The sequence below is a fragment of the Rhinoraja longicauda genome, chromosome 5, assembly GCF_053455715.1.
Source record: "Rhinoraja longicauda isolate Sanriku21f chromosome 5, sRhiLon1.1, whole genome shotgun sequence".
In the NCBI taxonomy this organism is placed as follows: domain Eukaryota; kingdom Metazoa; phylum Chordata; class Chondrichthyes; order Rajiformes; family Arhynchobatidae; genus Rhinoraja; species Rhinoraja longicauda.
This window is the reverse complement of record NC_135957.1, coordinates 70,147,874-70,171,994: the sequence shown is the minus strand read 5'-3', so window position 1 is coordinate 70,171,994 and position 24,121 is coordinate 70,147,874. Positions and strand designations below refer to the sequence as shown.

The window sequence follows — 24,121 nt, the reverse complement described above, 5'->3', positions numbered from 1 at the left end:
GGGCAAATAAATCAGAGTATTAAGGGCTAACAATACAATTAACATCCACAAAACAAGAAAAAAATTGCATTTATCTCATGCTTTCAGAAAGCAAATTTTGGGAGAAACGGGCTAAATAACATGATTTGTAAAAGCCACAAGAGAACTGAAAAAATTGAGCTCATGACATTCTTGCTCATGCTTATTGTTACAGTACTTGTACGTCAGTTAGATATAACACGATAAATCATAAAAGCTAGATATCATGTTGGTACTTAGCAGCAGCTCTGCATCTCTCCTTCCATTTATTGCAGGTCAATCTAAATGCAGGTCAAACAAATAGATAATACATGTCTTTTTTTTTAAATGAAACATCAAGGCAAAGTATTTTGTCCCTTTAAATAAAAATTGAAATTGACCACACATCATCCAACAGATTCCCAAGAAAATGAGAATCACTGAAAGGAACCAATTTGCACACAACTTCAAAAAATGCACCTAGAAACATAGAAAATAGGTGCAGGAGTAGGCCATTCGGCCCTTCGAGCCTGCACCGCCATTCAATATGATCATGGCTGATCATCCAGCTCAGTAACCTGTACCTGCCTTCTCTCCATACCCCCTGATCCCTTTAGCAAAAAGGGCCACATCTAACTCCCTCTTAAATATAGCCAATGAACTGGCCTCAACTACCTTCTGTGGCAGAGAATTCCACAGACTCACCACTCTCTGTGTGAAGAAATGTTTTCTCATCTCGGTCCTAAAAGACTTCCCCCTTATCCTTAAGCTGTGACCCCTGGTTCTGGACTCCCCCAACATCGGGAACAATCTTCCCGCATCTAGCCTCTCCAACCCCTTAAGAATTTTATGTTTCTATAAGATCCCCCCTCAGTCTTCTAAATTCCAGCGAGTACAAGCCTAGTCTATCCAGTCTTTCTTCATATGAAAGTCACGCCATCCCAGGGAACCTTCTCTGTACTCCCTCTAAGGCAAGAACGTCTTTCCTCAGATTAGGAGACCAAAACTGCACACAATACTCCAGGTGCGGTCTCACCAAGGCCCTGTACAACTGCAGTAGAACCTCCCTGCTCCTAAACTCAAATCCTCTTGCTATGAATGCCAACATACCATTCGCTTTCTTCACTGCCTGCTGCACCTGCACGCTTGCTTTCAATGACTGGTGCACCATGACACCCAGGTCACGTTGCATCCCCTTCTCCCAATCGGTCACCATTCAGGTAATACTCTGCTTTCCTGTTCTTGCCGCCAAAGTGGATAACCTCACATTTATCCACATTATATTGCATCTGCCATGCATTTGCCCACTCGCCTAATCTATCCAAGTCACTCTGCAGCCTCCTAGCATCCTCCTCGCAGCTAACACTGCCACCCAGCTTCGTGTCATCCGCAAACCTGATTCAAAGCAAAATATTTGAAATAAATCAAAGGTTCAATTTGCGCTGTGTGTGCGCATGTGTCTGTGTGTGTGTGTGTGTCTGTGTGTGTGCAGGCGCGCATGACGGAGAGGTAACTTTTACATTTAATACATTTGCAAAAATTAATGCAAGTAAGTGAATCTTTCACTCAGTTTAATTGTTGAATCATACATTTACATGACATGATCTTGTTTCACTCTGAACACTGCTGAAGACTCATTCTCCAATCTTTACAAAATTTACAAGCACAATCTGAAGATAAGACACGAATCAAAAAGATTATTGATTGTTGGCACAGCATTAGCTGAATATACTTAAAACATTACTTTAAAAGAAAAATAAATTCTTAAAAAATGGGGTTTCATGAATTCTAGCTAACTTCACATGTATAATTTACAATGCCTTGTGCTAGCCTTCTTAACTAACAGCAGGTTATCCTCAGTGAATGACTTACATAGATTAACAAGTATCACTCCTATTGCTTTAATCTACAGTACTTTACAAAACACCACCTTCAGTGTTACCCACTTCTTTTCCCTGATTAGTAATATTTACCAACATTTACTTTTTCTGGTTAGATTATTTTACCAGTCTTCAAAATATTATTTCGGTTGTCATGTTTTGGAATGTGTTGCCCAAACTGGATGGGAGAAAGATAAATAACAATTATTCGTAAATTTTGATAAACTTAATTGTACAAAATCAGTTTCTCCACTGCTTCAAGTTAAAATCATTTATTTCAATAAGTGTAGATTGTATGTGAGTAATCTAGCTAGTCTGACTGCTGCAAAGTTCAACATGCCATCTAATTAATTGTATTTCTACACTTTAACAGGAAGGAGATAGAGAACTTAATAAAACGATATCAAGACAACAACCTCTCTCTCAACGTCAGCAAGACAAAAGAGGTAGTTATCGACTTCAGAAAGCATGATTAACATGCCCGAGTCAGCATCATTGGTGTGAAATGGTGCGAAATAGAAATAGTTAAGAACATCTTTGGCATTACTATTACCAACAATCTGTCGTGAACCAAACGATAGCCAGAAAGGCATACCAACGCCTCTACTTCCTTAGAAGACTGAGGAAATTCAGCATATCTCCAATGATTTTACAAACTACTACAGGCACACCATAGAAAGCAAACTGTCGGGTTGCATCTCCGCTTGGTTTAGGAACAACTCTGCCCAAGTCTGCAAAAAATTGCAGCGAATCATAGGTCTATTCCAGTCCGTCACTCAGACCAGTCAGCCACCATTGACTCCATCTACACTTCACATTGCCATGGAAAAGCAGGCAACATAGACTTGTCCCACCCTGGACGTTCCTCCTCCTCCTCACTCTTGTCGGGCAGAAGAGAAAGAAGCTTGAAAGCGAAAGCAGTGGACTTTGTCTGTTAATGATGCGCTACAACGCTGAGAACTATATTGTGCACTCTTTATCTTCCCCTTTGCTCTATCTATTGTTCTTGGGTTTGACTTCATTGTATTTAGATATAACATTATCTGATCTAATTGGATAACATGCAAAACAAAGCTTTTCACGGTACCTCAATACACATGACAATAATAAAACCCAAACCTAAAAGCAGAGAGAGCGTATGGACTGGTCACATCAGTCTGGTTCGATAACGAATGCCCGGGTACAACAGAGATTGCAGAAAGTGGTGGGCACTGCCTAGCCCATCAAACTTATGGGCATCCCCTCCATCAAGAGGGTCTATCGGAAGCCCTGCCTCAAAAGCCAGTAAGTAATCAAAGACCCTCACCATGTTGGCCATGTTCTCATTTCAATCCTACCATCAGTAAAAACGTGAACATCAGGTTCAAGAATAGCTTCTTCCCAACAACCACCTGGCCCTTGTAAACTACAGACCATTAACCTCAACTATGAACTATGGCCTGTCTTTGGTTGCACTAAGGATTTCTTTGCATGTATTGTGGTTATTAATTTATTGAACATCTTGTTTATTATATATTATCTACATGTATAGTGTTTATGGGCCTGTTATGCTGCTGCCGTTATGCTATTGTTCCGATATATATGACAATAGTATATTCTTGAATCTTGATCTTCATAATGTGTGGTTGGAAGAATTTTTTTGCTATCAAGTACTGGGTCTCAGATATTGGAGTAGTCAAAAGTAGCAGTTTGTTGAGTTATTGTCAGCATGCATGTGGAAATTGCCCTCTTTTTGATACTATTGCAGAATTCCCAAGCAGATACAAAAATCAAACTGAAATGTAAACCTAAATATTACTACACATTGCAACAGCTGCAGTATGAGCAGATGGGAAGAACATGCCCATTTTAGTAGAGTCATATTTCCTCAGCTTTGGGAATTTCACAAAATACAAAAAACAAAGATTAGAATCCAAGCAGAGAATATCTCCAAAAAATAGAGAAAGCACAAGACAGTTTATAAATTCTTTTCAAAAGTGAAGCGAGTACATTTTTCAGACAACAGAACAGCGAAACTACTTGTTTTGGCCCCATTTTTCAGACGCTACTCCGACACATGAGCCCTCTACGGTAGTGGGGTAATGGGTACCTGGATCCCTACTTAAGAGCTGGGGTTTGATCTTTGCAATAAACTGGCTCATCAAGCTTTTGAGGCTTTGATTCCATAATTGATGCATCTGGCGGCTAATCTTTCTTATTAATATAGGGCCACAAACCAAAAATATTATTTAGCCAAAGATCACAAGCAAGATGACCATATTTTACAATTTGCGTTGCTATCAGAGAACTTAATTTGGTAAACTATTCAACTTTCCTATTTTAACATGCATTTAGTTACAAATAATGACACAAAACTTTAAAGCCATGCTAATGAACCTACAATAATAAATTTAGATGCTTGAAACCTAAAATACAAACAGAAAATACCGGAAACATTGAACAAGATGCGCAGCATCTGTGAATGCTATTAGCAAATGCTGCTTAATCTGTTGAGTATTTTAAAACTTAAATGGTTTATATGAATCAACTTACCTTTAAAGTCTCTGGACTCGATAGCGGAGAGAATTCAGAGGACTCGTTTTCTTTATCAGAAGAATCGTTAAGGTATCTGTGTGCAAACTTGCGTTTTAAAGCATCAGCAATAAGTGCTGCTGGATCAGAAATGGGTGCTTTCTTTGCTGGTTTCTCCCTGCGAGGTGTCCCTCCTGGTGACCTTTAAAAACAAGAACAAGTTTTTAATATATGCCAAATCTCTGAAATGTCCCAGTTCCTTAAATTACAAATAAAATACCTTTCTACTATTCTTAATTTGACCTTCTGCATGTCCTGTAATACATCCATCATGTTGAAGGACTTTGAGGGTTTTTCAATTAGCTTTGGTTTGATGGTCACATGACTGGAATTTATCTTCAAAGCTTGGCACTCTTGATTGAGATCTTTAGTTGCTACAACATTGTTCTTGGTTGCTGATGGTAGTGGAGGTGGCGGCGGCGGCAACATCTTTGGTTCAGTAGCAGTCATTGAAGGATGATTCAAAGCACCAAGCGGTGTTGATGCTGATCTTGGAGGAATAAAGGTAGGAGTACCAGGAATGGCAAAGCCATTTGATTCAAATTGAGATGAACCTAGGAGCAGAAAAAAACTATTCAAAAAGCAGTAAATATTTCAATATACAAGTCATAATGTGTTTTTTAATGGTTCCCGTTTGAGGTGCAAAAGCTAATGCTTGGATTAGTCTGGTGACTTTTCTAGTAGTTGGTTCAATTGTACTTTAACAGATTAAAGATGTGTTGGGCATTTCTCATGTTTCAGTAACCAGAACTGATCATAGTATTCAAGGTTCAGTGATCCTGCAGATTTAAACCATTATATATGTAAGAAAAACAATTACATCGATTATGCTACCGTACAAAATCTAACTCTGCACACTTTTTTTTACCTCTTGTAATTTTTTAGTTATCCCTAAAATGTTTTTGTGTACTTGCCAACCAATACGTAATCATCCACATAACTTACAAGCAGAGCCTGGTCTTTGATCCTGTTTTAAAATAATCATGGCCATTTGTGACTTCAGGGATGATAATTCATCTTCAAGTTGAGCAATCTTATTCAAGGCATTTTCATTTGATACACCTTGGTTCCAAGCATTACTCTCTTTTTTTAAATGATTTACAGAAGTTGTCGACTTGTGATGAGAACTGATCTTACATTGTGCTTTGGCAGGATGCCATTCATTCCTACGGCGAGACAAAGCAAACAATTCATTCTCATTATTCATTCATGCTAAAACAGATTTTCAGTATGTTCATTTTTAAAAATTCTTTTACTGTTACCCTAATCCATAGTATTCCAATAAGTTTGATGATGATTTTTGCAATCTTTGACTATCTATTAAATGTTTACAGAGTTTTACAGAGTTTTTACATGAAATGTTCACAGGTGTTTACAGAGTACTATGTTTACATGTATGTTGTGCTGCTGCAAGAATTTCATTGATCCATTTTGGGATAAATGAAATTTAAACCACCCTTTGAAATGTACTTCAGAATGTTATTAGCATATAATTGGACAATATATTTTTCAGTATAGTTTATTTCTGAATAACTTTAAATTCAAAGCATGCTTCTTGATAGCAGAATTATTTTTGAATTGTCTATTATATAGATTATCCAGGTAAACTAAATGGAAAAAAATGACAAATATACATTTCCAATTATTGATTTATTCTTTAATTACTTGATTATTATCTATCAAATGAAAATAATAGAAAAAAATCTGTAATGTGCTAATATCCTTATAATTCTAAAGCTGAAGTACACATACTTACCTATATCGAGTTAAAACGTCACCATCATCATCAGCGATCCATGCTACATCGGCCAACGATGGAACCGTAGGTTTTGGGGTGTAGCTATTCAAGTGAGCCACACTTAGTCCTTCTAAAACCTACAAAAAGACCTAGTTAAATGTATAATTCTCTGCATAAACATTTATCAACAAAATGTACAATGGGAATTAGAGAAACAATTCTAAAAAAAAGTCAGTGGACAATTAACAATACACCAAAAAGACTTAAAATGAGAGATTGATTGACAAATGCTTAGTACCCGTTGATCTGTGTGTTTAATGTATTCACACTTTGGTGTGTAATTTGTTAAAAATTGCGGGGCGTGGGGGGACGGACGATCGAGACAAAATTAAATACTGATGCAACTTTGTCGCCGGCTCTTTGCATGCTCTGTATATTGTATGTAAAACAATGAATTTCACTGTACCAAGTACATGTGATAATAAAATATCATCATCATCAACAGGGTATTTTAAGATCTTTAATCACCATATCAAATTCAGAAGTAGAAGAAACTTTAGCTGCACTATTCTATCAAGTCAAGTCAAGTCAATTTTATTTGTATAGCACATTTAAAAACAACACACGTTGACCAAAGTGCTGTACATCAGTTCAGGTACTAAGAACGAACATACAATGGCACACAAACATAACAGCACATACATAAACAGTTCACAACGCCCCTTCAGAGGGCCGCAAATGCTAGGGAGTAGAAATAGGTTTTGAGCCTTGACTTAAAAGAGTCGATGGAGGGGGGCAGTTCTGATGGGGAGAGGGATGCTGTTCCACAGTCTAGGAGCTACAATCGCAAAAGCGCAGTCACCCCTGAACTTAAGCCTAGACCGCAGGATAGTCAGTAGCCCCAAATCGGCCGATCTGAGGGACCTGGAGATAGAGTGGTAGGTTAGAAGATTTTTGATCTATGATCTATATTTGTTCCTCTATCTCCCCTTGTCTGTTGAGTGGCCGATAGTTTAACCCCATTATAGTGATGGCATTTTTTTAAATCTCTGAACTCTACCCCAATGGCTTAGTGGATGAGCTCTCTAGTATATCCTCTCTGATTGTGATGTTTTCCATGATTTGTATTGCTCTCCTACCTCTTTTACATCCCTCGCGCTCTCAGGCCTTGACAAAGATTTACGTGTCCTCTCTAAACACGGGCGAGGTCCTGGAGGATTGGAGAGTGCCCAAAGTTGTTCCTTTATTTGAGAACGGCAACGGGGATAAAACAGAAAATGAACGTCCAGTGGGCCTCACATCAGTGGTGGGGATGCTACTGGAGAGGATTCTTAGGGGTAGCTTTTACTCTCATTTGGAAGTTATAGGCTAATTAAGGACAGTCAGCATGGTTTTGTGAGGAGTATGGCCTGTATCACAAACTCAATTGAACTTTTTTAGGAAATTACATAGGTGTTTTTAGAATGAAGATAGGGTGGTACACAGTTTGATAAAGTTCCTCGAGAAGATTAGGATGCATGGCATCCATGATGACTTGGTAGTCTGTATCCAAACCTAGCTTAACAATGGAAGACAAAAGGTACTGGTGGAAAGGTGTTATTCTGGCTAGAGCTCTGTTGTGTTCTGTAGGGATCAGTGCAGGGACCTCTTCTGTTTCTCATATCTATAAATGACTAAGACAAAAATGAGTTTTTGTAAAATAAGAGCAAAAATAAGTGAAAACGGGCAAAAAGTCACAAAGGATCCCGTGCACCTTAATCTTTTGGATAGACCTTCCTTAAGGGATTATGTCAAATGCCTTACCAAAGTTCATGTACATAATTTCCACTGCCCTTCTCTCATCAATCATCTTAGTTACCTCCTCAAATAATTCAATCAAGTTCATAAGATATGACCTACCCTGCACAAAGCCATACTGATTTAGGTGTCAGGGGTTATGGGGAGCACGAGAATGGGGTTAGGAGCGAGAGATAGATCAGCCATGATTGAATGGAAGTGTAGACTTGATGGGCCAAATGGCCTAATTCTGCTATCACATGAATACCCCTAAAATCCGCCCCCTCCCATGTCTTCCAAATACAAGTAAATCCTCTCCAATAGCTCCCCAGCACTGATGCAAGGCTGACCAGCCTATAATTTGCTGGATTATCCCTTTTCCCTTTCTTCAACAAAGAAACAACATTTGCCACCCTCCAATCCTTTCGGAACTCACCACCTGGTTAGAGGATATAAAGATCTCCATCAAGGCCCCAAAAATTTCCTCTCTTGCCTCTCTCAAGAACATGGAACAGATCCCATCAGGCCCTAGGACTTTTCCAGCTTTATATTCTTCAAGAGATCCAGAATATCCTTCTCCTCGATATCAGCATGCCCGAGAATATTATGTATTCCACACCGATCTTACTGTTCTAGGTGCTCTTCTTGGTGAATACCAAAGCAAAGTACTCATTCGGTTCCCCTGCCTCCAGTGCCAACCTCTCATTTGTAATAAATGTGTATAAAAAGCCTTTGGATTTTCATACATTTTGGATCCTCTCCACCAAGGATATTTCATGGCCCCTTTTAGCCTTTCTGATTCCTTGTTTTGAGTTTTTTTCCTGATTTCTTTATGTTCCTTTAGGGACCTGTCCGATTTCAATTTCCTAAACCTTAGATATGCTTGAAAGCACGCATCACAAGACTCAGAAACAGCGCATTCCCCTCTGTTATCAAATGTCTGAATCGTCCTTCCGTGAGCTCGGGTACTGTCCGATTCACCTCTACCCCGTTGCAGGTATTAGATTCTGTCTGTGAAACTGATGTACTACAATGCCGAGAACTATATCTATATCTTCCCCGTAGCTATATCTATTGTACTTGAATTTGACACCATGAATAGTATTATCCGATCTGATTGCGTAGCGTACAAAACAATTTTTTTGACTGTACCTATGTACATGTGACATTAACAATAAACCTAAACCTTTCTATTTTGACTAAATTTACAACATTCCTCATCATTCAAAGCTCCCAATGCATGCCAGCCTTGTTTTTCTTTCTCTACGGTCAATCCCTCCCCACCTACGTCCAAGACACGCTCTCCATCTCCTCGACAACTTCCGGTTCCCAGGCCCCCACTCCCTCATCTTTACCATGGATGTCCAGTCACTCTACATTTCCATCCCCCACAAGGATGGTCTCGAAGCGCTCCGTTTCTTCCTCGACCGTAGAACCAGCCAATCCCCATCTACAAACACTCTCCTCCGCCTAGCAGAGCTAGTTCTTACCCTTAACAACTTCTCCTTTGACTTCTCCCACTTCCTCCAAACCAGAGGCGTAGCTATGAGCACTCGCATGAGCCCTAGCTATGCCTGCCTCTTTGTCGGGTACGTCGAACAATCCCTGTTCCGGACGTACACTGGCCCCATCCCCGAACTCTACCTCCGCTACATCGACGACTGCATTGGCGCTACCTCTTGTACCCATGCAGAACTCACGGACTTCATACACTTCACTTCCAATTTCCATCCTGCCCTTAAATATACCTGGACTATCTCCGACATCTCCCTCCTGTTTCTGGACCTCACCATCTCCATCACAGGAGACAGACTAGTGACTGACATCTACTATAAACCCACTGACTCGCACAGCTATCTGGACTACACTTCTTCCCACCCGGTCTGCTGCAAAAAGTCTATCCCCTACTCCCAATTCCTCCGTCTACGCCGCATCTGCGCCCAGGACGAGGTGTTTCACACTAGGGCTTCCGAGATGTCCTCATTCTTCAGGAAACGGGGTTTCCCCTCCTCCATTATAGATGAGGCTCTCACTAGGGTCCCTTCCCGCAGCTCCGCTCTTGCTCCCCCTCCCCCCACTCGTAACAAGGACAGAATCCCCCTCGTTCTCACCTTCCACCCCACCAGCCAGCGTATCCAACAAATCATCCGCCAACATTTCCGTCACCTACAACGAGACCCCACCACTGGCCATATCTTCCCATCCCCTCCCCTTTCTGCGTTCCGCAGAGACCGTTCCCTCCGTAACTCCCTGGTCCACTCGTCCCTTCCTACCCAAACCACCTCATCCCCGGGCACTTTCCCCTGCAACCGCACGAGATGCAACACCTGTCCCTTTACCTCCCCCCTCAACTCCATCCAAGGACCCAAACAGTCTTTCCAGGTGAGACAGAGGTTCACCTGCACCTCCTCCAACCTCATCTATTGCATCCGCTGCTCCAAATGTCAACTTATTTACATCGGCGAAACCAAACGCAGGCTCGGCGATCGCTTCGCTCAACACCTGCGCTCGGTCCGCGTTTGCCAATCTGATCTCCCGGTGGCCGAGCACTTCAAACCCCCCTCCCATTCCCAGTCTGACCTTTCTGTCATGGGCCTCCTCCAGTGCCATAGTGAGGCCCACCTGAAATTGGAGGAACAGCACCTCATATTTCGCCTGGGCAGCTTACAGCCCAATGGTATGAACATCGACTTCTCCAACTTTATATAGTCCCTCTCTTCCCCTCCCCCTTCCCAGATCTCCCTCTATCTTCCTGTCTCCACCTATATCCTTCCTTTGTCCCGCCCCCCTGACATCAGTCTGAAGAAGGGTCTTGACCCGAAACGTCACCCATTCCTTCTCTCCTGAGATGCTGCCTGACCTGCTGAGTTACTCCAGCATTTTGTGAATAAATACTTACGACAGATGTGGACATCTGCTCCCAAACTACTCTCCCCGAGAAAATAATTTGCAGGTCAACATGAAACGAGCAAGGTAGCAGTATTGGATCTCTTAACACAAAACATATATGGATTCAAAGAACTGAATAGCTTGTTCTACGCAGTGAAAATTCTACGATTCAATGTCACAATCCACAATATAAACAACTGAAAAGTTTCAAAATAATTTTTAGAAGACTAAAATTTGGCATATCCATCAAAATTGGAATTGAATACAATGGCGGGGAAAAATAAAATACCAGTAAATTTAAAAGTGAAATATACTGCAAAAAATATCAATATTAACAATTTTGTTTCCAGACACCATGATTACTGACCTGAAAGTGGACTTTGGACCAACAATTTAATGGAAGACTCGAACCTATCCTTCGTACAATGCTACGAGTCTGGCCATATGGTTTGCTCTGCCATAGTGATTTGAGCTGTTTAGAAATCATGAATGTTAGGATGCTTCATTGTATACATTTTTTGTTTTAACAGTATGCATAAAGTATTCCAAATTTTAAACACAAGGAGCTTCTGTTTTATCTAAAGACTATTTTCTATTACCGTCCCAAAAATTACCTTCTAAAATTATGACATCTTAATAGAAACATAGAAAATAGGTGCAGGAGGAGGCCAATCGGCCCTTCGAGCCAGCACCGCCATTCATTGTGATCATGGCTGATCGTCCGCAATCAATACCCCGTGCTTGCCTTCTCCCCATATCCCTTGATTCAATAGACAATAGACAATAGACAATAGGTGCAGGAGTAGGCCATTCAGCCCTTCGAGCCAGCACCGCCATTCAATGCGATCATGGCTGATCACTATCAACCAGTACCCCGTTCCTGCCTTCTCCCCATACCCCCTCACTCCGCTATCCTTAAGAGCTCTATCCAGCTCTCTCTTGAAAGCATCCAACGAACTGGCCTCCACTGCCTTCTGAGGCAGAGAATTCCACACCTTCACCACCCTCTGACTGAAAAAGTTCTTCCTCATCTCCGTTCTAAATGGCCTACCCCTTATTCTCAAACTGTGGCCCCTTGTTCTGGACTCCCCCAACATTGGGAACATGTTATCTGCCTCTAATGTGTCCAATCCCCTAATTATCTTATATGTTTCAATAAGATCCCCCCTCATCCTTCTAAATTCCAGTGTATACAAGCCCAATCGCTCCAGCCTTTCAACATACGACAGTCCCGCCATTCCGGGAATTAATCTAGTGAACCTACGCTGCACGCCCTCCATAGCAAGAATATCCTTCCTCAAATTTGGAGACCAAAACTGCACACAGTACTCCAGGTGCGGTCTCACCAGGGCCCGGTACAACTGTAGAAGGACCTCTTTGCTCCTATACTCAACTCCTCTTGTTACGAAGGCCAACATTCCATTGGCTTTCTTCACTGCCTGCTGAACCTGCATGCTTCCTTTCATTGACTGATGCACTAGGACACCCAGATCTCGTTGAACTCCCCCTCCTCCTAACTTGACACCATTCAGATAATAATCTGCCTTTCTATTCTTACTTCCAAAGTGAATAACCTCACACTTATCTACATTAAACTGCATCTGCCATGTATCCGCCCACTCACACAACCTGTCCAGGTCACCCTGCAGCCTTATTGCATCTTCCTCACAATTCACACTACCCCCCAACTTAGTATCATCTGCAAATTTGCTAATGGTACTTTTAATCCCTTCGTCTAAGTCATTAATGTATATCGTAAATAGCTGGGGTCCCAGCACCGAACCTTGCGGTACCCCACTGGTCACTGCCTGCCATTCCGAAAGGGACCCATTTATCCCCACTCTTTGCTTTCTGTCTGTTAACCAATTTTCTATCCATGTCAGTACCCTACCCCCAATACCATGTGCCCTAATTTTGCCCACTAATCTCCTATGTGGGACCTTGTCGAAGGCTTTCTGAAAGTCGAGGTACACCACATCCACTGACTCTCCCTTGTCAATTTTCCTAGTTACATCCTCAAAAAATTCCAGTAGATTTGTCAAGCATGATTTCCCCTTCGTAAATCCATGCTGACTCGGAACGATCCCGTTACTGCTATCCAAATGCTCAGCAATTTCGTCTTTTATAATTGACTCCAGCATTTTCCCCACCACTGATGTCAGACTAACTGGTCTATAATTACCCGTTTTCTCTCTCCCTCCTTTCTTAAAAAGTGGGATAACATTTGCTATTCTCCAATCCACAGGAACTGATCCTGAATCTATAGAACATTGAAAAATGATCTCCAATGCTTCCACTATTTCTAGAGCCACCTCCTTAAGTACTCTGGGATGCAGACCATCAGGCCCTGGGGATTTATCAGCCTTCAGTCCCATCAGTCTACCCAAAACCATTTCCTGCCTAATGTGGATTTCCTTCAGTTCCTCCATCACCCTAGGTTCTCCGGCCCCTAGAACATTTGGGAGATTGTGTGTATCTTCCTCAGTGAAGACAGATCCAAAGTAACGGTTTAACTCGTCTGCCATTTCTTTGTTCCCCATAATAAATTCCCCTGCTTCTGTCTTCAAGGGACCCACATTTGCCTTGACTATTTTTTTCCTCTTCACGTACCTAAAAAAACTTTTGCTATCCTCCTTTATATTATTGGCTAGTTTACCCTCGTACCTCATCTTTTCTCCTCGTATTGCCTTTTTAGTTAACTTTTGTTGCTCTTTAAAAGAGTCCCAATCCTCTGTCTTCCCACTCTTCTTTGCTATGTTATACTTCCTCTCCTTAATTTTTATGCTGTCCCTGACTTCCCTTGTCAGCCACAGGTGTCTCTTACTCCCCTTAGAGTCTTTCCACCTCTTTGGAATAAATTGATCCTGCAACCTCTGCATTATTCCCAGGAATACCTGCCATTGCTGTTCTACCGTCTTCCCTGCTAGGGCCTCCTTCCAATCAATTTTGGCCAGCTCCCGCCTCATGCCTCTGTAATCCCCTTTGCTATACTGTAATACCGACACTTCCGATTTTCCCTTCTGCCTTTCCATTTGCAGAGTAAAACTTATCATGTTGTGATCACTGCCTCCTAATGGCTCTTTTACCTCTAGTCCCCTTATCAGATCAGGATCATTACACAACACTAAATCCAGAATTGCCTTCTCCCTGGTAGGCTCCAGTACAAGCTGTTCTAAGAATCCATCTCGAAGGCACTCTACAAACTCTCTTTCCTGGGGTCCATTTCCAACCTGATTTTCCCAGTCTACCTGCATGTTGAAATCTCCCATAACCACCGTAGCATTACATTTTTGACACGCCAATTTTATCTCCTGATTTAACTTGCACCCTAAGTCGAGGCTACTGTTTGGGGGCCTATAGATAACTCCCATTAGGGTCTTTTTACCCTTACAATTTCTCATTTCTATCCATACTGATTCAACATCTCCTGATTCTATGTCACCCCTTGCAAGGGAATGAATATCATTCCTTACCATCAGAGCAACCCCACCCCCTCTGCCCACCTGTCTGTCTTTTCTATACGTTGTGTACCCCTGAATATTCAGTTCCCAGCCCTGGTCCTCTTGTAGCCATGTCTCAGTGATCCCTACAACATCATACTTGCCCATGACTAACTGAGCCTCAAGCTCATCCACTTTATTTTTTATACTACGCGCATTTAAGTACAACACTTTAACTTCTGTATTTACCTCCCCTCTCACATCGTTCACTAGCCCCCAGAGCTCTATCTAACTCTCTCTTAAATCCATCCCGTGATTTGACTTCCACTGCCCTCTGTGGCAGAGAATTCCACAAATTCACAACTCTCTGGGTTAAAAAGTTTTTTCTCACCTCAGTTTTAAATGGCCTCCCCTTTATTCTAAGACTCTGGCCCCTGGTTCTGGACTCGCCCAACATTGGGAACATTTTTTCTGCATCTAGCTTGTCCAGTCCTTTTATAATTTTATATGTTTCTATAAGATCCCCTCTCATCCTTCTAAACTCCAGTGAACACAAGCCTAGTCTTTTCAATCTTTCCTCATATGTCAGTCCCGCCATCCCAGGGATCAATCTCGTGAACCTATGCTGCACTGCCTCAATTACAAGAATGTCCTTCCTCAGATTAGGTGACCAAAACTGTACACAATACTCCAGATGTGGTCTTACCAGGGCCCTATACAACTGCAGAAGAACCTCTTTTCTCCTATACTGAAATCCTCTTGTTATGAAGACCAACATTCCATTAGCTTTCTTCACTGCCTGCTGTACCTGCACGCCAACTTTCAGTGACTGGTGTACAAGGACACCCAGGTCTCGCTGCACCTCCCCCTTACCTAACCTAACTCCATTGAGGTAATAATCTGATATTACGATAGACTTAATAATCTGAATGATGATAGACTTAAATCCGGGCATTACAAACTAATATATATTCAGACCTAAGTTGGTTGTATTTTAGTGCCTTAGCATTAACATTTATATTTAACAATATTTCAGAGATTGCTGGTGTGCAAAAGGAACTGGATTTTAGGCATGCATTTGAGTGGGAAACTGTGTAGTACATAAGAACAACAAAAGTAATGATAACTATTTTAAAATGTGTGACAAACTAACATCTAATGAAGAGTCAAGAATTAAAACTTACTACATCAGGTGATATTCCAAAGTACTCAAGAACTTCACATATAAAATTTAGGAGATGAGACATGAGATGATTTAAAGCATTCACCACTCTGTTCTCATTGAATAAGAGAACTGATTCAGGAGAAATCTCTATAAAAATGAAGAAAACAACATAAATAAAATTTTAGGGCACAACTAAAAAGCAGGACATCATCCATTGTATTAGTCTCCCCATGGCGCACTATCTCAAACTTATGTCGAGAAGAATTCACTCCCAATTTTGCATTTCTTAAAAAAGAGGACTAAAGGCATGACAAAATCTCTGACAAATCTTAAAAAAGCATTCAAAATTTATTGAGACTTGCAGATGCAAAAGCAATCCTTAAGCAAATAATATCCACCACTTTAATAATAATGCACTTCCAAATACTATTAAAATATAACTGAGAACTCTTCACATCAATATTTTTCCAGATGTTCAAACACATTGAGAATCTGCAATTCATTTCAACATTCACATTTATATAACGGAAAATGCATAATGCAAGAAAAAGGATAATCAAAATTTCCTTTTTATTATTTATCCCCATTTTACACCAAAATAAGTGATCGTCTCTCCTTGAAGTTTGATTCTACTAGTGACAATCATTAAACATGAGAGTAAAATAAATAGTAATCAGTTCAGTTCTTCAAATCTGCTCCACAATTTAATAATACCAGCTTCCTCCCCCACCTGTATCACCACCACATTACCCCATCAATCTTCTTACACACACCCCTGTCATTAAGCCCTAGAGCACAGAGATAGGATTCTCAGCAGAACCACAGGAGATCCTTCTTCCTTGTGGCTATCAAACTGTACAACTTCACTCCTTTCTGTCGTGGGGTGGAGTAAACTGACCCCGCCCCCCCCTATAATCTTTACACATCCCCAATCCTTGCCACTCCTGGGTTAAATTAAGTTCTATCGTATCGTAAGAACCAGGCTCCAATGGGCGAAACGAAGCACAAAAATAAGCACCTGGTGAGCTGGAGGTCAAACATAGATGAATCATACAGCTCAGAAAATGACCTCTGTGCCCACCATGCCCACACCGAGAGGAAGAGGCGAGGTTTTGGGACAGGTCAGCCATGGCCACACTGAATAGTGGGGCAGGCGCGCAGGGTCCAATTTCTCGTGTTTTTGCGTTTGCCCGAGATCCCCACTCCCTCCCCCATCCACTCCTTTCCCTCCCATCCCCACACCCTCCTTTCCCTCCCATACCCATTCCCACTCTTTTCCCTCCCATCCCCATTACTTTCCCTCCCATCCCCACTCTCTCCCCATCCACTTTCTCCCCCATCCCCACTCTCTCCCCATCCCCACTCACCTCCCCATCCCCACTCACCCCCCTCCCCATCCCCACTCATCCCCCCCACCCCCACCCACTCACCTACCCCACCCACCTACTCCTCCTCCACTCACCTCCCCTCTCCCCCACCCACACTCACCTCCCCCTCCCCCACTCACCTCTCCCTCCCCCTTCCCCACCCCCTCACCTCCACCCACCTCCCCCACCCTCATTCACCTCCCCCTCCACCCCACCCACCTCCCCCACCCACCTAAATCTAAATGTTTATTGGCCATGCAGATACAAGGAATGTGCCTTCGTGCTCCGCTCACAAATGACAACACAAACATACAGTTAACAATTAAGAATAAAGCATAAACACATCAAACCAATAAGATACACCATTACTGTCTAATTATGTGGGTGAAAATAAACCAGAGCAAACGAGACTACAGGCTTTGGTTATTGAGTAGAACTATCACGCGTGGAAAAAAGCTGTTTTTATGTCTGGCTGTGGCTGCTTTGACAGTCCGGAGTCGCCTTCCAGAGGGAAGTGCTTCAAATAGTTTGTGGCCAGGGTGAGAGGGGTCAGAGATGATCTTGCCCGCTCGCTTCCTGGCCCTTGCAGTGTACAGTCATCAATGGGGGGAAGGTTGCAGCCAACAACCTTCTCAACTGTGCGAACGATTCCTTTGCAGCCTCCAGAAGTTGTGCTTGGTGGCTGAGCCAAACCAGACCATGATGGAGAAGATGAGGACGGACTCAATGATAGCAGTATAGAATTGGACCATCATTGCCTGTGGCAGATTGTGTTTCTTCAGTTGCCGCAGGAAGTACATCCTCTGTTGGGCCTTTTTGACTGTGGAGTCGATGGTGGGCCCCCATTTAAGATCCCTGGAGATGATGGTTCCAAGGAACTTAAATGACTCCACAGATGTGACTATGGTGTTGTTGATGGTGAGTGGGGGGAGGGGATGGGGATCTCTTCGAAAGTCTACAATTAGTTCCACCACTCCCACTCACCTCCCCCTCCCACACTCACCTCCCCCTCCCACACTCATCTCCCCATCCCCTCACTCCCCCATCCCCACTCTCTTCCCCATCCTCTCTCCCACCCATCCTCTCTCTCCCCATCCCCTCTCCCCCATCCACTCACCTCCCCATCCTCACTCACCTCCCCATCCATCCCCCCACCTCCTCATCCATCCCCCCATCCTCTCTCTCCCCCATCCTCTCTCCCCATCCCCTCTCCCCATCCTCTCTCCCTCATCCCCTCTCTCTCCTCATCCCCACTCTCCCCCAATCCTCTCTTCCCATCCTCCCCCTCTCCCTCTCCCCCCATCCTCTCTCCCCCATCCTCTCTCCCCCATCCCCATCCTCTCTCTCCCCATCATCCTCTCCCCCTATATCCTCTGTCCTCCCCCTCCCATCCTCTCTCCTCACCCCCACCCCCCCTCTGTCCCCCCCCCATATCCTCTCTCCTCACACCCATCCCCCCTCTGTCCTCCTCCTCCTCACCCACCCAATATACTCTCTCCTCACCCCATCCCCCCTCTGTCCCTCACCCCCATCCCCCAATCGGCACTCACCTCCACGCTCGCGTCGGCTCCCCTCTTCCTCCGACCGAAATTCAAATCTCCAGCCAGTAACCGACAGGGCGTCACCTTTCCATAAAACCTCCCACGATTGGTCAGGTGACGCTACACGGGAGTTGACCAATGGAGAGACGGGCTGTTGTGGCTCCGTTGCTCTGCCTCTTCCCCGAGGAACGCCGCCTGTCCTCGGCTTTGTCTCCACAGGCGCTGCCCGCCGGCTCAGTCACGCCAGCACCGTGTCAAGTCAAGTCAAGTCAATTTTATTTGTATAGCACATTTAAAAACAACCCACGTTGACCAAAGTGCTGTACATTTGAATTAGGTTCCAATAGAAAAAAAAATGAAAACATACAGTAGCACGCAAACAGTTCACAGCGCCTCCTCAATGAGCCTCAAACGCTAGGGAGTAGAAATATGTTTTGAGCCTGGACTTAAAGGAGTCGATGGAGGGGGCAGTTCTGATCGGGAGAGGGATGCTGTTCCACAGTCTAGGAGCTGCAACCGCAAAAGCGCGGTCACCCCTGAGTTTAAGCCTAGACCGTGGGATAGTGAATAGCCCCAAGTCGGCCGATCTGAGGGACCTGGAGTTAGAGAGGGGGGTTAGAAGATTTTTGATGTAGGGGGGGGAGTGTCCATTTAGGGCTTTATACGTGAATAGGAGGAGCTTGAAGTTGATTCTGTACCGTACAGGGAGCCAGTGGAGAGAGGCCAGAATCGGGGTGATGTGGTCCCTTTTACGGGTACCCGTCAGGAGTCTCGCTGCGGCGTTTTGGACCAGTTGCAGGCGGGACAGGGAAGATTGGCTGATCCCAGTGTATAGGGAGTTGCAGTAGTCTAGGCGGGAGGAAATGAAAGCGTGAATGATTTTTTCTGTGTCGTCGAATTTGAGGAAAGGTTTGATTTTAGCTATGGTTCGAAGTTGGAAGAAGCTGGCTTTTACCACAGCGTTGACTTGCTTATCAAATTTTAATGCAGAGTCAAATATCATGCCGAGGTTTTTGACATGCGGTTTGACTAGGCAGGATAGGCTTCCAAGACTGCCTGTTATCAATTTGATGGAGTCGGGGGGGCCGAATAGGATGACCTCAGACTTGCTCTCATTTAATTGGAGGAAGTTCTGTGCCATCCAACATTTTATGTCCTCAAGGCAGTGTGAGAGGCTGTTTAAATTTGACTGGTTGTTGGGTTTCAGGGGGAGGTAAAGCTGAGTGTCATCGGCATAGCAGTGGAAAGAAATGCCGTGCCTTTGAATGATTTGGCCAAGGGGGAGCATGTATAGAGAAAAGAGAATGGGGCCTAGGATTGAGCCTTGTGGAACTCCGCAGGAGAGGCTAGCTGGAGCAGAGGAATAACTGCCTATGTTGATGGCGAAACTCCTATCTTTGAGGTACGAAGCGAACCAGCTCAGGGCAGTGCCATCAATGCCAACCGCGTACCGGAGACGGTCAATAAGGATGGTGTGGTCCACTGTATCGAATGCTGCGCTGAGGTCGAGAAGGAGCAGGATTGCACAGTCGCCGGTGTCGATGGCGAGAAGCAGGTCGTTGTGTACCTTCAACAAGGCAGACTCTGTGCTGTGGTGGGCTCTGAAACCTGACTGGAAACTTTCCAGGATGGTGTTTTGGTGCAGGTAGGGCACTAATTGGTTAAGGATTGCCTTTTCAAGGACTTTTGACAGGAATGGCAGTTTGGAAATGGGTCTGTAGTTGCTAGGCAAGGTGGGGTCTAGGTTAGGTTTTTTCAGTAGGGGCTGGACCACCGCGTGCTTGAAACTGGTTGGAACAGTGCCAGTGGCCAGAGAACTGTTGATAATAGAGAGGATGCTGGGACCAGCTATTGCAATGACATCCTTCAGAAGGGCAGTGGGGGCAGGATCAAGGGGGCAGGTTGCAGGTTTCATAGCGGAGATAAGCTTTGCAAGGGAGGATAGAGTGACGGGTTGGAAGCAGTCCAATTTAGATGAACAGACTAGTGAGACAGCTAGGTCACGGGTGGGAGGGGAAATGTTCATTCTAATATTCTCAACTTTGTTGGTGAAAAATTTAGCGAATTCTTCGCACTTAGCAGGGGACCCAACTAAGCTGGTACTGGGGGCGGGACATATGACAGAGGTAATTGTTCTAAATAGGACCTTGGAGTTATGAGAGTTTTTGGAAATAAGGTCGGAGAAGTATTGTGCTCTAGCAGACTTTACTGCTTCCTGGTATTTGAGAAGATTGTTTCTCAGAATTTCGAAGGAAATTTGAAGCTTGTCACATTTCCATCTCCTTTCTGATTTTCTGCACTCCCTTCTTAGGGCTTTGGTGGTGTCATTGAGCCACGGCCGACCTTTGGGCTTAGGCTTTTTCATTTTAAGGGGAGCGATAGAATCCAGGATGGAAGAGCAAGTGATATTAAATAAAGAGGCGAGATCCTCAGTGCTGAGATGGGGGGGAGAGGCCTCAATAGTGCAGATGTTGGGGGCAGCTGTGAGAGCCTCGGAGAATTTACTGGCAGTCAATGAATTTATGTCGCGGGAGTAGCGAACAGGGAGATGAGATTTTGCGGGAGATAAAGGCAGAGATGCGTCAAAAATGATAGCGCTGTGGTCCGATAGACAGGCTTCAGTAGTTTCAATGTTGTTGATTGGGAATCCGGACGATAACACTAGGTCGAGAGTATGGCCTAACTTGTGAGTGGGTCCCGTGGTGTGAAGAGTCAGATTGAAGGACTCAACCAGGTGCATAAATTCACTCACAAGAGGCTTAGTGGGACAGCAAACATGAATATTAAAGTCACCAAGAATCATGATCCGGTCAAATTTGGGCAAAATGCTAGAAATCAGATCAGCAAATTGGGTGATGAAGTCCTTATGCATTTTTGGTGGGCGATACACAAGAACAATTAAGAGGGGATAGGCTAGGCCTACTTTAATTAGTTGCACCTCGAAACTGGAGAAATGATCAGCGTTCAGGAGGCGGCAGTTGAAATGTTTCTTAAACACAGTGGCTAAGCCCCCACCGCGTCCGGAGAGCCTAGGTGAGGTGAAGAAGTGACAGTTATCAGGACAGAGTTCCACGAGTGGAGCAAGCTCACCAGGGTTAAGCCAGGATTCTGTGAGCAGTAGGAAGTCCAATCCACGGGTGATGAAGAAGTCGTTGAGGATGAAAGTCTTGTTTTGGAGGGATCTTACGTTGATCAGGGACACTTTAGTAGGGACAGTAGGGACAGCAGGTGAGCATCGGTCCGGTAGCGGCTCCCACGCCAGCGGGCGGAGGTTCAGGGAGACCACGCCGCTGCGCTTCACAGATGGCCTTGCTGGGAGCCCACGGGCCGGCAGTCCAGGGACCGGGATGATCGGTCGAAGAGCGGCATACCTGAGCTCGAGGGAGCGCCGGTGGATGGAGCTGTAAGGTCGACCAGAGAAAGAACATGCAGCAATATTCAGGGATTGACCCGGAGTCAGACGCCGGGCAACAACTCTTGAGGGCGAATTTTGTAACCAAATCCTGGCCTGATGTCCGGAAGAATTTAGAAAAGATAGAGGATTGGAATGAGAAACCATTAAACCAATTATTAACAGAGGCACAGAGAGTATATGTGCGACGGGATGAGGAAAGGCAGAAGGGAAAAGCCAAAATGATGATGCAGGCGGTAAAGCAAGTGGTTGAGCAAGACCGAGAAGGGGATAGACGGAAAGAGACCGAGAGGGGACGAGGAAGAGGAAGAGGAATGAGGGGGAGAATGGGAAGCGAGAGGAGAGACATAGGACGCGATGGGGCATGGAGAACAGGACCTTCCAGGTGTTATCACTGTAATGAAGAAAGACATTTTAAAAGGGAGTGCCAAAAAACTAAGGAGAGAAGTTCAGTCGTATACCCTGATGGAAGAGGAATAGGGGGGGTCAGGGGTTCCCCTCCTTGGGGTTAACAGGACACAAACGGGAACCCCTAGTAAATTTAAAAATTGGACCCCAGGGAGAGGACACAGTATTCATGGTGGATTCAGGAGCTGAGAGATCAAGTGTGACCAAAATACCTGAAGGGATGGCAACTGGGAAAGGGCATGTGAAGATTTCTGGAGTAGGAGGGAAAGTGATGACGGCCCCGGAGATAGAAGGAGTAAAAGTCAAATACGAAAATAGGGAGGCGGTGGAGGATTTGATTCTAGTTCCACAGGCTGGAGTAAACTTAATGGGACGGGATCTGCAGATCCAGTTGGGAATAGGAACGGCACCTGTGGAAGGGCGGATAGTGGTCCAATTATATAAACTAAAAGAAGAAGATGAACAGAGGATCAATGATCAGGTCTGGGCTAAGGAAGGAAATAGGGGGGGACTGAGGATACCACCCCTCCGGATAGTCCTCAGGGAAGGGCATGACGCCGTGCGAGTCAGGCAATACCCCATCTCCATCGAGGGTCGAAAGGGACTCCAACCGATCATAGAAAATCTATTGAAGGAGGGAGTATTGGAAAGTTGCATACTCCCTGGCACCCGCAAAGTTCGGGAATGGTGGAGAGGATGAATGGCACCCTAAAGACACAAATTACCAAACTAATGGAGGAGACTAGACTACCTTGGACTAAGTGCTTGCCGATAGCCTTGCTTAGAATTCGAACTGCCCCACGGAAAGATATAGCAGTATCCCCCTACGAAATGTTGTTTGGGTTACCTTATTTGGGAAAGATAGAAGGAATACCCACCCTAGAGGGTGGTGATGTTTTCTTAAGGAACTATCTACTGGCAGTCTCTCGTTCTATTACAGAATTAAAAACCAAGGGGCTGCTGGCACAGAGTCCCCCGCTCGACTTTCCAATCCATTCCGTGAAGGCGGGAGAGTGGGTTCTTGTGAAATCGTGGAAGGAAGAAAAATTGCCACCCCGTTGGACTGGTCCGTATTTGGTACTGTTGAAAACGGAGACTGCAGTGCGGACGAAAGAAAAAGGGTGGACACACGCAGCGCGAATAAAGGGACCAGTGGAACCTCCAGCTGAGGAGGACTGGACAGTAAGGCAAGGAAGTAAACCACTGACTCAGATCTTTGAGAAAGAACAATTGAACTAAAAGATTACAATGCAGTGCGTGGCACTGGTGCTCATGATGGTCGTCACTGTAAGTAAATGTATGGACAGCTGTGATAAATGTTACCACCCCATCAGGTATGGCGGACAAACCAGAAGGTCTTTTACCTATCATTCCCATGTGCATGACTCATGTTATACCCATAGGACCAGAACCAGCTGTAAGGAGGGGGGAGTAGAATACTACTTAGTGCAGAATTTGGGATACACGGGAATGAGGATGTATAGGACCTTCCCCAAAGGACAGAGATGGCTTTGCTTATGGAAAGCCGGGCAATGGGGGATGGGGTCCCAATTGGGGAAGGAATATTTAGACAGGGAAAAGGAAATCCTAATAAACAGGCTAAAAGGAAAAGGGATAACCCAACCAGCCCCAGCTAAGAGATCTCCAGTATCTGTATCCTTGTACGAAGAGATACAGAAGCAGATAGAAATTCCTCAATTCAGAGGGAATCTCTTTGTGGACCTGGCTACCAGGATTGCTCAGACTCTGGGTGTCAAGGACTGCTGGGTTTGTGGAGGACCTCTTATGAGTTCTCAATGGCCTTGGAGGGGATCAACTGTCGAAGTGTGGGACCTGTTTGAGTGGAACATCACGAAAGGGAGAGATCGAGGCCCCCAGGAATGGCTTTTGACTGACACTCCAATAGGGACGGAATGTATAGCTCAACCAAGGACTCC

At 44.3% G+C, this 24,121-nt stretch overlaps 1 protein-coding gene across 1 annotated transcript; it reads right to left on the bottom strand.

Moving 5' to 3' along the window:
• Positions 1-1,891: 1,891 nt before the first annotated feature.
• mtfr2 (mitochondrial fission regulator 2) lies at positions 1,892-23,567 on the bottom strand. Its single transcript, XM_078400070.1, has 8 exons — positions 23,549-23,567; positions 15,476-15,603; positions 11,219-11,323; positions 6,205-6,323; positions 5,394-5,614; positions 4,669-5,002; positions 4,410-4,590; positions 1,892-2,055 (listed from the first exon to the last, which is right to left on the bottom strand). The coding sequence occupies exons 1-8, from the start codon at positions 23,565-23,567 to the stop codon at positions 1,990-1,992; spliced, it is 1,173 nt and encodes a 390-aa protein (XP_078256196.1). The 3' UTR covers positions 1,892-1,989.
• Between the last annotated feature and the right edge of the window lie 554 nt (positions 23,568-24,121).

Bases quoted from the DNA above. Each gene is read 5' to 3' on its own strand.
- mtfr2 (XM_078400070.1), bottom strand. The intron at 6,324-11,218 runs GTCAGTAATCAT...GTCTTTTTGTAG, and splicing joins GGTCCAAAGTCCACTTTCAG to GTTTTAGAAGGACTAAGTGT. The intron at 2,056-4,409 runs GTAAGTTGATTC...TCTCCCATCCAG, and splicing joins CGAGTCCAGAGACTTTAAAG to TTTGGGCAACACATTCCAAA.